This window comes from Ahaetulla prasina, chromosome 1, assembly GCF_028640845.1.
Source record: "Ahaetulla prasina isolate Xishuangbanna chromosome 1, ASM2864084v1, whole genome shotgun sequence".
NCBI lineage: Eukaryota > Metazoa > Chordata > Lepidosauria > Squamata > Colubridae > Ahaetulla > Ahaetulla prasina.
Genome location: NC_080539.1, coordinates 201,236,358 through 201,249,519, shown reverse-complemented (window position 1 = coordinate 201,249,519; position 13,162 = coordinate 201,236,358). Strand labels below are relative to the sequence as shown.

Genomic DNA, 13,162 nt, shown 5'->3' with positions numbered 1-13,162 from the left:
CAAGGCCGTCATGGAAGCCATGAACTCCCGAGCTGCTGCAGATGACTCACCGAGCGATGGCAGGTTGAAATCCCCCATAACCATAAGTCTGGGGGCATCAACCGCCAGCTGGCTATCACCTCCAGCAGCTCGGGCAGGGCTGCTGTCATGCCGCAGGGAACCAGGTACGTAATCAGCAGACCCACCTGTATCCCCTGACCCTACCTCACAAAGAGGGACTCACATCTGGCTGTCTGTGGTACAGTGACCTCCCTCGGTCGCAGACCCTCGTTAATAATAATCGCCACCCCACCACCCGTACCCTGGGCCCTCAGCTGATGAAATGCATGGAAACCTGGTGGGCACATTTCAACCAGGGGCACACCCCCCTTCCGTGCCCAACCAGGTCTCCGAGATGCCCAACAGGTCCATACCCCCCTCTTGTATAAGATCGTAAACAAGGGGGGCTTTATTCACAATGGACCTGGCATTACACAACATCAGCTGAAGGTCCAGGCTCTGAGGATCCCGACCACCCGGGGAACGGGAAAAGTCAGAGGGACCGGAGTGTGAGATCGTTCGCAAATAACACTCACGCACTCCCCGAACATGATATGGTCCCCCGCTTCCGCCATATCTGCCCCTCCCAATTACTGTGCTGATGAAATGACCCTCATGGCACTGAGCACCCGCCTCCACCCTTGTCCCCGAACCTATGACAGCAACGCCGCAAGCCCTTGCAGGATCTGGCCGTATCCCAATCCCTGTCCCTCCCCCTGGTGGGTTTTCCCTAAATATCTAAATGGTTGTCCACTAGGATTTCAAGATCCTTCTCACAGTTACTACTATTGAGCAAGGTACCACATATACGGTACCTGTGCATTTTGTTTTTTTTTTGCCTAAATGTAGAACCTTACTTTTTTCATTGTTGAATTCTATTTTGTTAGTTAGCGCCCAATGTTCAAGTCTGTCAAGATCCTTCTGTATCTTGAGCCTATCTTCTGGAGAGTTGGCTATTCCTGCCAGCTTGGTGTCATTTGCAAATTTGATGAGTTCCCCATCTATCCCCTCGTCCAAGTCATCCAAGTCAAGTCTTCCTAATTTTCTTATTGTTTTATTAAAAGGTAAAGACATTTTCAAGTTCTATTCTTGGTGATCTCTTAGACACATCCAAATAGTTTACTTGGCAGTAATACTTCTGTGTTATGTATGTGTGTGTGTGTGTGATTTCAAGTGTTGTTAACTTTCCATTCTGAGAAAAGACGATCAAGTCATTTAGAGCAAATATGGCCCATTTCCAATCTGTCAAATTGCTGGAGTCATTTTACCTTTTGTGCAAGTGTTGCCTGTAGATCACAGAAGTGTAGTAAATAATTGATTCCTGTTGCCTTTTAAGTGATACAATGGTTTGTGTGTAATACTAGTAACTGTAGGTTCAAAGAGTGTTGCTTATGCAAACTAGGTCACAATGCAAACCTTTGCATTGTGTTTGTGATATTTACAGGTGCTTCAGTTTTAAGATGATTTTAAAAATGTCAATTCAGAAAATATTCTTGCACTGTTGTATAGAGCAGAGAGAGCAAGTTTGTTAAATATTGTTTCCAGCAATACCACTAAACATTTGCATCTATTTATTGGTTTTTACCTTGTCAAAACTAACTGCAATGAAGATAAGAGCCTTATAGACGAGTCAAGAAGTATGCCACCCCAATAGGCTATGCCAGTCCCAAACATAAAGAGAATCAGGGATACAAAAGGAAACCACACGTCCTGGTTGTTCACTGTGACACGATCCAGCTCTGAATTCCTAAGTCCTTTAAACCAGTTAAGTCTAAAAAAAATAAATAAACAGCATGATAGTTATTTGGTTTAATTACCTGCATTTCTCAAAACTAGTAAACAATCTTAACTACAAAATTAATGTTATAGTTACAAAAATGCAAATGTTCAAGAAAAATTCTGTAACTATAAGATAAAAATATATTAAATATATTAAAAAGAAACATACCCCAACAAGAACTTAATCATGTATGCTATGGGTTCTACTTTATAAGGCTTAGCTGCTTTAGTAAGTGCAGGAACAAAGTCTGAACACTGACCTGGAACAAAAGAAAGAATATCTGAAACCACATGTTCACAAATTAAATAATAAAGTTAATATTTATCTTTTTAGAGTACATTTGAAAATGCTTAAAAATTATACTATTGAAATGAATTACTTCTCACACTATCTTTTTACTTGAGCACAAACAGATACTTAAATATCTATATTTAAGTTAAAATAATGTTTAGTTCCATGCATACATTTCCATGTCCAGTTTACAAGTCTTATGCCCAGTATAATGCAATTCTTTAGAAATACGTTTTTCAAAAGATTTATTTCTTTGAGTTATGAAATTCATTCAGTGACCATTTGAAATTATGGAGGCACTGAACAAATGGTGTTTAAGGGCGGTCCCTGAAGTTATGGCCACATGATCAACCACAGGGATGCTTTAACTCCTCTTACTTGCCTATCTCTCCCCCATTTCTGCCCTTTGGCTCCCTCCATTTCCCAGGCCCCTGCTTTCCTGTGCTCTCCCCACCCCAGATGATCTAAAAGCAGTTGGGGGGCATTGCAGGAGAGGTAGTCCCTTACTTTGGAAGAACTAGGGTTCGAGGCTGGGAAGGATCTAGACAGGAATGGCTTGGATCAGGATGGGTCCTTGTCTAATGACTGGTGGGATTCAACAACAACAAAGGGAGACCGGGATTGCTGTTGCTAAGGGATGCAGTCAAGTGGAGTCAAGCTTTATGACTGCATTGCTTAGTGACAGAAATTCTGGTCCCAATTGTCGATACAACTTGAGTACTACCTGTGTTGTAAAAACCTTATTTTAAAATATGATCCTGTAAAAGTCAATAAGCTATGAAATATCCACAATTCACTAATTACTAGTAATGTAAATATTTTATCTCTTTACATTTTAAAAGGGATTTGTTTCATTATAAATAGTTTCAAACAAATGTCAGCCTTGTTTTAAAAGCGATGACATAGAACATAAGGAACATAAAATTAAATGCAATGTGAACTAGTTTTTTAGCGATAAACAAACCTTGCTTAAAAATCTTTTCATGTAATGTTACCTGTTGACACTAGGGACCTTAACTGTCTTCTGTAGGCAAGAAGAATATTAGAAATAATGTACATAGGAAGAGTGCCACCATGGATTCTTATCACCTACAAAACAAAGATGTTTTTTTGGAAAACAAGAACATGGAAAATTCATTCCACCTTTCCCTTGATTCCTATACTACCTACCTTAGTCATTCTTACAATTCTGTACAAATATAACAAAGTGTCTTGTTTGAGACCATCCTGAATATTCATGGAAAGAGCAAGACTTGTATAAAAGATTTCCTAACCAATTCACTCTCAAAAATCTATTAAGCAAAAAAGATTAGGAAGTGAATCTATTTTCTCATTGATTTGTAGGAAGATCATATGTTCCAATGTAAATATTAAAGAATAGCAAGGCAGCATGTGTTGTAGAAAACCACATGTCTGTGAGCTTTAGTAAATGCTTTAAGCCCAAAAATGGCACAGTGAAATCCAATTGAGTCCAATCCATTATTTGTTCCTAATGATCCTAATGGACAGAATCTTGCCAAGCTAACAGGACTGCAGTTTCTTAATTTGAGCTTCTCTCTGGAATATACTGTCTCCCTCCTGAGAAAGCTCTATGCTGCCAAGATTCCCTTGCACTACTTCTTCAGATGGATATTCTATCACAATATGTATGAGATCAGATCAGCATAAATATCAGTATCAAAGTGTGGGTAGCAATTTACAAAAAAATTGGAAATCTTCAAATTACTTTGGGACTCATTAGAGCCTGTGTCTTGCTGAGTGATCAGAATCTAACCGTTTTGTTTTTTTTAAAAAAGCATGGACTGTGATATGTGTACCTAAAGAATCTAGAATGTGACCACTTATGTGGAAAATGTTTAAATTAAGGCAAGATGGATTTAAATGAAACTAATCTGGGAATTTTAATACACTAATAGACAATATCAGCTGCCATTTTGTTGCTGTCCTATCCTGCTCCAAAACGGCTAATTGGAATTTTTCAACAAGTTTAGAATGTTATTATCTGGAATACTGAAGTGTTATCTACAAAACCGACTTTAAATAATTTACAGTAAATTTCACTGTAGCAATAACAATACTATTTTACAAGCTTGCTGAAACTTTCTGAAATGTGTCTGTTTTTCTGTTTATGCTTTTTACTTAAAAACAGCAACATTGCTTTACTCAATGTCTAAATTTCTATTTCAGCGCGCGCACACACACACACACACACACACACATATACACACACACACACACATATATATATACATACATACATATATATTCGTAGGTTTTCACGGGTATAGGTATGTTTGTATTGGCATTTTCGGGTCTTTTCCTGTGTAACGTTGAGAGTATCTTGATGACGTTTCGACGAGATCTCACTCATCATCTTCAGGTTAGTGTATTTGGCTTTATGCTTCTCAAGCAAAGAGTGGTCAGAGTTGCCATCTCTCTATAAATACTGGTGGGGAGGTGGGGAGTGTTGCTGTGAGCGGGTTGGTTGGCTCTGTGGTTGCATCCTGATTGGTAGATGGAGTGGGTGTTTGCAGATTGGTTGGCTGTTTCGTAGCATCCTGTGTGGGTGTGGTCCTGGTCTTTTGTTCCTGAGCTTTGGTGTTGTGGCCTCTGCAATTCTGTGATGTGATGTCTTGAGCAGATGGCTGTGATGCAGCATCCTGGGCCCTGGTTTGGCTCTGAATCTGAGGTCCTGTCATGTGTTCCTGGTGTGTGTCAGACCAACAATTCTCTTGTTATAGTTTTGGAGATTAATTTGGTTCCTTCAAAATTAATTTGGTTCCTTCAAAATCCTCCTCCCTTTTCCAGCACCTTAAAACCACAGGACACGAAATTGATTTTGAAGGAACCAAATTAATCTCCAAAACTGAACACTATAACAAGAGAATAATTATGGAAGTCATTGAAACAGAGAAACACCCCCACAACATGAACAAACAGGACGACACCTCCCGCCTACCAGACATCTGGAAACCAGCCTTGGTCAACAAACAAGTCCCAGCCATGAAAATTGACCCCAGACCCAGGACAACACACACCACCACCACCAATCATCCTCACCAGATTCAACCCAAACCGATCCCACAGATGAAACACAACCACCATCCAGAAGCCAGACCATGCTGACACCACTGGCTGCTGCGCCCCCCTCCGATCCCCACACAAAGCAGGCTGACACATACCAGGAACACATGACAGGACCTCGGACTCGGAGCCAAACCAGGGCCCGGGATGCTGCATCACAGCCATCTGCTCAAGACATCACATCACAGAACTTCAGAGGCCACAACACCAAAGCTCAGGAACAAAAGACCAGGACCATACCCACACAGGATGCTATGAAACAGCCAACCAATCTGCAAACACCCACTCCATCTACCAATCAGGATGCAACCACAGAGCCAACCAACCCGCTCACAGCAACACACCCCACCTCCCCACCAGTATTTATAGAGAGACGGCAGCTCCGACCACTCTTTACTCGAGAAGCACGAAGCCGAAGACACCTGTTGTGTCTTGTCCACTCTCACAGCAGCCGGGGCCTTCTTATCTGCTCCCAAACACGGAGGAATGTATGTCTCCCGGCCCCAGTCCTGGCTTCATGCCCAGACAAGCTGAAGAGGAGGGGGCACCTCCCGGTCCCAGCCCTGGCTCCATGCCCAAGCAGGCTGCAGAGGAGGGAGCATCCCCCGGCCCCAGCCCTGGCTCCATGCCCAGGCAAACGGAGCAGCTAGACCCCTCCCCCTCCTCCACAGCATGTGAGCCTGAGGAAAGTTTATTTCCAACAGCTGCTGATTGGAATGACCCTCGCATCAGAAGACTGGATAGGCGGAGGCAACAGAAGGAAGGGAGGAGCAGGCCTTAATGAGTGCTGAGTCATGGAGCCACACCCCATGGCCTATATAAAGGATCTGCTTTCTGGCAGTCTCTGAGTCAGGCAAAGTCGAACTTATCTTGCTGAAGTCACTTACTGGTCTCCTGCCTGCTCTGAGGACTTTGCTAGGACTTTGGGCAGAGCTGCAGAGGCAAGCCTGATTCGGATTTCCCTGACCCGGCCGTCAGCGGAGGAGTGGGACACGACAACACCAGCCTGAAGATGATGAGTGAGACCTCGTCAAAACGTTGCCAAGATACTCTCAACCTTACACAGGAAAAGACCCGAAAATGCCAAGACATATATCTATATATATACACAAACACACACACACACACACATATATACACATACATATATATATATATACAGTGGTGGGATTCAGCCAGTTCGCACCTATTCGGGAGAACCGGTTGTTAACTTTCTAAGCAGTTCGGAGAACCGGTTGTTGGAAAAAATCTTATTTTGTTTTTTCCCACTTTACAGGGCTAATCCTGTAAGGAAGGCAGGAAAGAAACATTCTGGTGGTGATTTTAGCTTAATCTTTATTGCCCTGCTTACAGAAACTGCCTCTCTGGTTAATCCTTATTAAATTGTAACAGCTAAGACAAAGCGCCCATCGACTGAGTGACATTGAGTTGGCCATGCCCACACGGTCACATGACCATCAAGCCACACCTACCCAGCTGGTCATTAGGGCAGAGAACTGGTTGTTAAATTATTTGAATCCCACCACTGCATACACACACACACCACAGACAGACATACATACATACACATATACATATACATATATACGCACACATACACACATATATATATATACATATACATACATACATATACATACATACATACATACATACATACATACACACATATATATATATACATATACATACATACATATACATACATACATACATACATACATACATACATACATATATATATATATATATATATATATATATATACATATATATATTTTCAATATTTCCTGTAAACAAGTAATTGTTATCCTGTAATTAAACTATAGGAATCATATCATATTATACTATACCTAATGACCCTAGACATGCTAGCTCAGAATTCAATCATACTCAATTTAGTGAAATTGTTTAATTATATACAGTAGTTGCATTAAGCATAGCGCAAAGATTTTTGAATATGCAAAAAATTTCTCCTATGAGAGAAGGTCCAGCAGATGTTCATATCTCCAGTGGCAAAGGTAACTATTACACTTGCTCAGAAAAATTCGCGATTTTAAATTATTTTCCTAGTGCACTTCCCTCCCACAATATTTTTACAGTAATTACACAACTACTTTAAATTCTGCCTTAAAACAGGCAGGTACACCTTATTTATTTTAATAAAAAATGAGGATTCTATGTATTCATGATTGCTTATTTGTAATATAACGAGGCAGACTTATGTCCCATCCTGCTGATACATTTTGTTGAAAAAAGATAGTATGTACACACTGAAAAGCAGCTGGAGGCATCAGTTATTCACACTATTTCCTCAAACCATCAGTTTATTACAACCCCAAGGCCAAATACAATACAATATCTAATAGAAAACAATGATAGGATCTAAATAATTAAGAGGAGATATACTCAAATAAAATAGGCTATAGAAAGCAGCATAGTAGCATGAGAGTTAAGAGTTTCTATTGCACTGCATGGACCTAACCATGCACAGGAACTTAAACATCCCAAAAGAATTCCTGAGGGCCTGGGTAAAATGAGGGCCTTATGAAATGTCAGAATTGTAATGAATAAAAAATAAGAGGCTGGAGTGAACCCTTTTGGAATATTGGGGTGTGACACCTTGCTTAAATTTGTTTGGAGATCCATATCCCAAATTACTTGTTTGAAGGTAATTTTAATATTATCAAAAACTATTGAGCACAAACCTTCCACAGAGAAGCCTAGTACATGAATTTTATTTAGGGCTTTATAAAGCCATGATTAACTTTTTAAAGCCACTATTAAGCCTTAAATAACACATACTGCTCTAACAGTAACAGATCAATTAAAATGTATCAAATTGCATTAAATTGCAAATCTTACTTCTCTTAACCTACCTAAACATAATTGTGTATAAGCTATTAAATAAAATCTTACCTGACCAAGGACCTGCAGAAAAGAGGTCTTGACAGTTACCTAGTTTAACACATAAATCGAAGAGTTATTATTTAAAAACAAATATTTGAGATAAAAAATTAAAAACTTTTACTGGAAAGTTAAATGCAGTAAGTGCCCATAGTACCAAAATGCTTTCTAATTTAGATTGTGCATCAATCCTAGTCTCTCCTAGATGAAGACTCCTTTCCAGTAATCCATATTTTAAGTGATCTCCATATAAGATTACTAAAATGCTTTACAAAAATAAAAGTTACTTCTGAAGGTTTAATTTCATAGCTTCTCTCTCCTATAAAACTACTTTAAGCTTCTAGTCTCTTGCCAAGTACAGATTGAAGTCCTTCTGTTAATACTAATCAGATATTCTTTGGGTCTTTTTTACCTTCCAAGTCAGATCTTCCAAAGATCAAGTGTCTCAGGTCAAACATCTCCCAGAGAGCTTATTAGCTCATATGAACACTGATGCTTCTCACCATTAGGTTGAAACTATTTCACCATTAGGTTAAACTACCCCTCTTCTCCCCACCCCAAAATAATCATCAACATGAATGCTTTTTGTAGTCCAGAAATTCAACTAGAACTAGAAGGTCATTATCTTAGTTTCATGGCTTCAGCTGTGCCGTTTATACAGTGATAGATGTACTTCATTCTTGATACTTCTATTGTTTCATCACACGGAGAGAAATATATATATCTTTTAAGAAATACAATATAAATAGTCGTCCAGTCACAAAGACATTGGGATCAGGATTGCCATCACTAAGCAACGTGATTGCAAAGTGAGACGTCATGTAATTGTATCGCTTAACAATGACAATCCCAGCAACCTAGTTGCTATCATAACCCCAAGATTTGCAGATTGTTAAAATAGAAAGTGGAGGGAATATCAGGAAAGGAGCATGTGGGTATACAGGTGAGTGGAGGAAACTGACACAGTTCACGCACAAATTGGGGGAGGCTGGAGCTGTGGCACAGTGCAAGCAGAAGATTGATGGGTTGGTGTGAGTGCAGGAAAACTGGGAGAGGATGATGATGATGATGATAATTATTATTATTATTATTATTATTATTATTATTATTATTATTATTATTATTATTATTATTATTATTATTATTTAATTTGTATACCGCCGTTCTCCCGAAGGACTCAGGGCGGTTTACAGCCAGAATAAAATACAACAACAACACATACAATATTAAAAACAAACATTAAAAAACTTATTCAATTTGGCTGAATATTAAAATACGATCAACCCTATAAAATTAATAAAAATTACAAACCCATAAAATCATCTAAAAATTTTAAAAAATCAAGCCAGTCCAGCAAGACGGAATAAATAAGTCTTAAGTATCAGTGCAGTATCAGTGTATAAAGACTGGGGGGAATCACCAGTACAACTTGCAACCTTCCCTGCCAGCTTCCTCATTGGCTTTGCTTATGAGAAGCATTCAGGGGAAGTCACAAACAGCAATCAAATGAGTACAGGATTTCATAAGTGTTTGACTGCAGCAATGGCCAGAATTTCGAGGACCACTCATTCAACAAGCAACTTTTGGATGGTCACTGAACCCTATTCATTTAAAATAAGCCCGTAAGTCACAAATACATTGAAAATGAAAGCAAAGATCATCTAGCCTTAGTTTTTCAAAAGATTTTCATTATTTTTGGATACAATCCATAGAAGTACTTTGTGACTAAGGTGTTATACAAATTTATAAAATAAATAAACAAGTTAACAATATAGGCTTTATTCTGAAGAAAAACAGAAGGAATATTTTTATAGTTTTTACTTACTTCATATTGACAATCTGAAGATGAATACATTTTCAACAAAGGAACTGTAGAGTCATTTTCAGGCTGTGCAATGTGCAATTTTGCAGAAATCTCAGTCAAAGAATCCCTAAAATAGTTAATTTTTAAAACTATTAATCTGCAAAGTAAGGCATCACATCTAAACAGAAATCAAACTTAAGATGGACATAAGTGCTACAGTTACGAGGCAGCAACAACATGAAACATTAACACTTAATTTAAAAAAGCATACAGTAAATATTTTTGTGCAATTCCATCTTTATTTATTATTTGTTAATCAAATGTATACCCTTCTGCAATCACAAAAAATTCTTGGCAGCTCACCAGAAATAAGCAAAAATAATAACAGTACATTTTATGACAAAAACTTCTAGAATAATCCAGTTTTATATTTTGATAAGTGGCCCTTTAGTTTCATTCAACTGCAAAAGAAACTTAAAAAGATGATACAATCTAATTAAAAACTGACAGGAAATATTCAACATTACTTCCATGTGCATGTATTTGTGCACCAATGCGCACACATGCACACAAATATATTCATAGGCTGTAACTCTGAAATTCTAATACAAATTGATAAAACAAGGACCTACAGTGCCTTTGTTATTTTGTAATACATTTATAACTGCTTTAGATGGAACAGTAAAAGATAATACAAACTAAAAAGAAAGGAAAAAAGGTGTAAGAAAGCAAAAATAAATAAACCCTCCCACCTAAGAAAGCAACTTCCCATCTGCACCGTGATTAGTATAAACAATTTCATAATCTCTTCATCTCTTTCTTGTTAACCTATTTGTTAACTAGGAAGAGGTGACAAATAGCTCTTCATCCTCAAAGAGCTCAAAGAGAACTCTAAAACAAGTAAATGACTTCCCTCAGAAAATCCAAAGAAGTACAGTTTCTTTAGTAAATATCTCTTCTACCTGTCACTGAAATAATCATCTAGTATCAAAAGGGATAAGTTTACGGGCAATATTTAAGCTTTAAACAATAGCTAAACATTAGTTAAATTTTACGTTCACTCTTAACAAAGGACTATATTTGAGGCACAGTGTAAAACATACAACATACATATGAACATTTAAGAGCTGGAAGGCCTCATTGGTAGATAAGTAATGCCCCACTCCCAATCAGAACGTTCCAGTTGCCAAAGTTAATATTTGAAGATTCTGAATGACATAGTACTTCTCTTACTGGAAGTCTGAAAAATAAGTCTAAGATACTGAAAAGCCTTGATTTGCTCAATTACATGGCCATTTAATTGCCACCTACATTTAGCAAATATTAGGATTTTCATTTTTTATTTTTTTCAAAATGTATTACTAATTCTTTGTCCATGCAACAAAAGGCAAAAGCTCTCAAAGCACACTTTAATCCATTTAAGATCTCGGATAGGAAAACTACATCATCAGTACACAAAAGCTGTGGTAAGTCTATAAGCTACCTTTGAGGGAAGAAAATTAAGACTGTTTTGAGGGTAAACCAAATAAATTATTCAAATAGTACTCAGCTTAATGACTATTCAAGATTACAAGAGTCCTGGAACAAGTACTTTATGGCCAGTAAAGCACTTTTAACCATCATAAAATATTGTGCCACCCCCTGGCAGTCACATAAATGCATTTCAGGTGCATTACAGCCAGCTCACCGTTACAACTGGTTGCATTGTCACTTGGCCACAATTTGTGATGTTTTTTGCCTGGTTCAGTGTTTTTGCCTGTTTCCAGTTTGGCATTCTGAATGGGTTCCATTTATACCATGATTAACAACCATAGTTTTGCCTAACGATCATGGTGATTTTGCTTAACAAGTGCCACAACAAGTGTCTTAAAATTGGGTCTGGTCATCTAGGTGCCTCAACTTACTATCATAATGACTTACCATAATGACCAGAAATCCGGTGCCAATTTCTGTCAGAAGCCAAGATTACTTGTATACAAGGTAAAAGATAATGGCACCAGTATGTAGCCCTGCCTGATTTCCCTTACTCACTTGTTTAGGCAAATGATTATGTGCATAAATTGGATTTTTAACTTACAATTTTCATGAAGCTTATCTATCAGAAGTAAAAGATATCTGTTTTGTAAAATAGACAGAAAATACTTTATAGCCTATTATATTTCAACAATGTAAATAAAGAATGAGAAATCCTTACTGTGACAAAATTAAGGAATCTTCATGTGACCATGGTATATGAAGTTGATATACACTGGGTTTTCTTTCTTATGGGACAAATGAAAGCACAAAATGAATCATTTTTAAGTACTTCAAGTTTAACAAATCATAATTGGGTAATAGCCAATCAGTTCCTATCAAAAGAAGTTTTGAACAGTAGCAATTTATTCTTAAAATCTCCTTTTGGAGTTGCGGAAGTTTACAAACATCCCCAATCCCGAAAGTAGAGTGTACAGATCCCATTACATGTAATCCTTGTAATCCTGAAGTTATGATGGACCCCCAGAAAGTTTCTTACAATCTGATCCCAAAATTACAGGCAATGCAGCACCCTCACGGTCAGTTGCCTTTATGACAGACTGCAGCAATGCTGTAGAGCCCCTCCCCCCAGCCTATTTTCCCCCATCCCCCGCAAAGGCTCATCAGAAGCACTTACCTTTTAAAGAGTCCTTGAACTCTGGTGCTTGGGTTGGGGAAGAAGGATAGGCCGGTTTATTGCTGGGCTGCATGATGTGATCTTGGAAGCACCCACCATTTTCCAGCAATGCAGTGGCCTGTCCTTCTTCCCTAATCTGAGTGCCAGAGATTTTCAGTATGGGATGAGAGACACGGGATAAGGAGGAGGGTGTCAGGCCCAGTGGAGTGAGAAGCAGGCCCAAGGCATGCAGGGATCCTGAGCAGTGGGAAGTGGAGCACAGGATGCTTCAGGGGATGGAGAAAGCCTTGGGAGACCCTGGACAGGGCTTGTGCTAGACCTCCCAGGGCCTCTGAGTAACTCCATGCTTAACTTAACAACCTGCATTTTCATTTAATGACTGTATTGGAAAGAGCAGTCACATGGGCACTTCACGTAACAGTTGTCATAACTTCTGACTGTATTGGGCAATATATTGTTGGATCTTGAGAATGAGAGTATGCATCGTTTTTATATAAAAAAATATAAGCATTTCTTCCATATCTATGAGTTGCCTGAACTTTGATATCAACTGTAGCAGTCTTGAAACATAGGTAGGCAACAGAATTAAAACTTTCTCAGCGCCTGG

General features: G+C 38.5%; 1 protein-coding gene across 5 annotated transcripts in view; it reads right to left on the bottom strand.

Moving 5' to 3' along the window:
• PGAP1 (post-GPI attachment to proteins inositol deacylase 1) overlaps positions 1 to 13,162 on the bottom strand; it is a 67,839-nt gene that overhangs the window by 24,556 nt on the left and 30,121 nt on the right. For all 5 annotated transcript variants that reach the window (XM_058188195.1, XM_058188174.1, XM_058188184.1 and 2 more), the window contains 6 exons: positions 12,100 to 12,166; positions 9,927 to 10,032; positions 8,114 to 8,152; positions 3,106 to 3,199; positions 1,988 to 2,078; positions 1,625 to 1,810 (listed from right to left, as the gene is read on the bottom strand). In XM_058188195.1, coding sequence (XP_058044178.1) covers positions 1,625 to 1,810; positions 1,988 to 2,078; positions 3,106 to 3,199; positions 8,114 to 8,152; positions 9,927 to 10,032; positions 12,100 to 12,166 — 583 coding nt within the window. The remainder of the gene's footprint in view (positions 1 to 1,624; positions 1,811 to 1,987; positions 2,079 to 3,105; positions 3,200 to 8,113; positions 8,153 to 9,926; positions 10,033 to 12,099; positions 12,167 to 13,162) is intronic.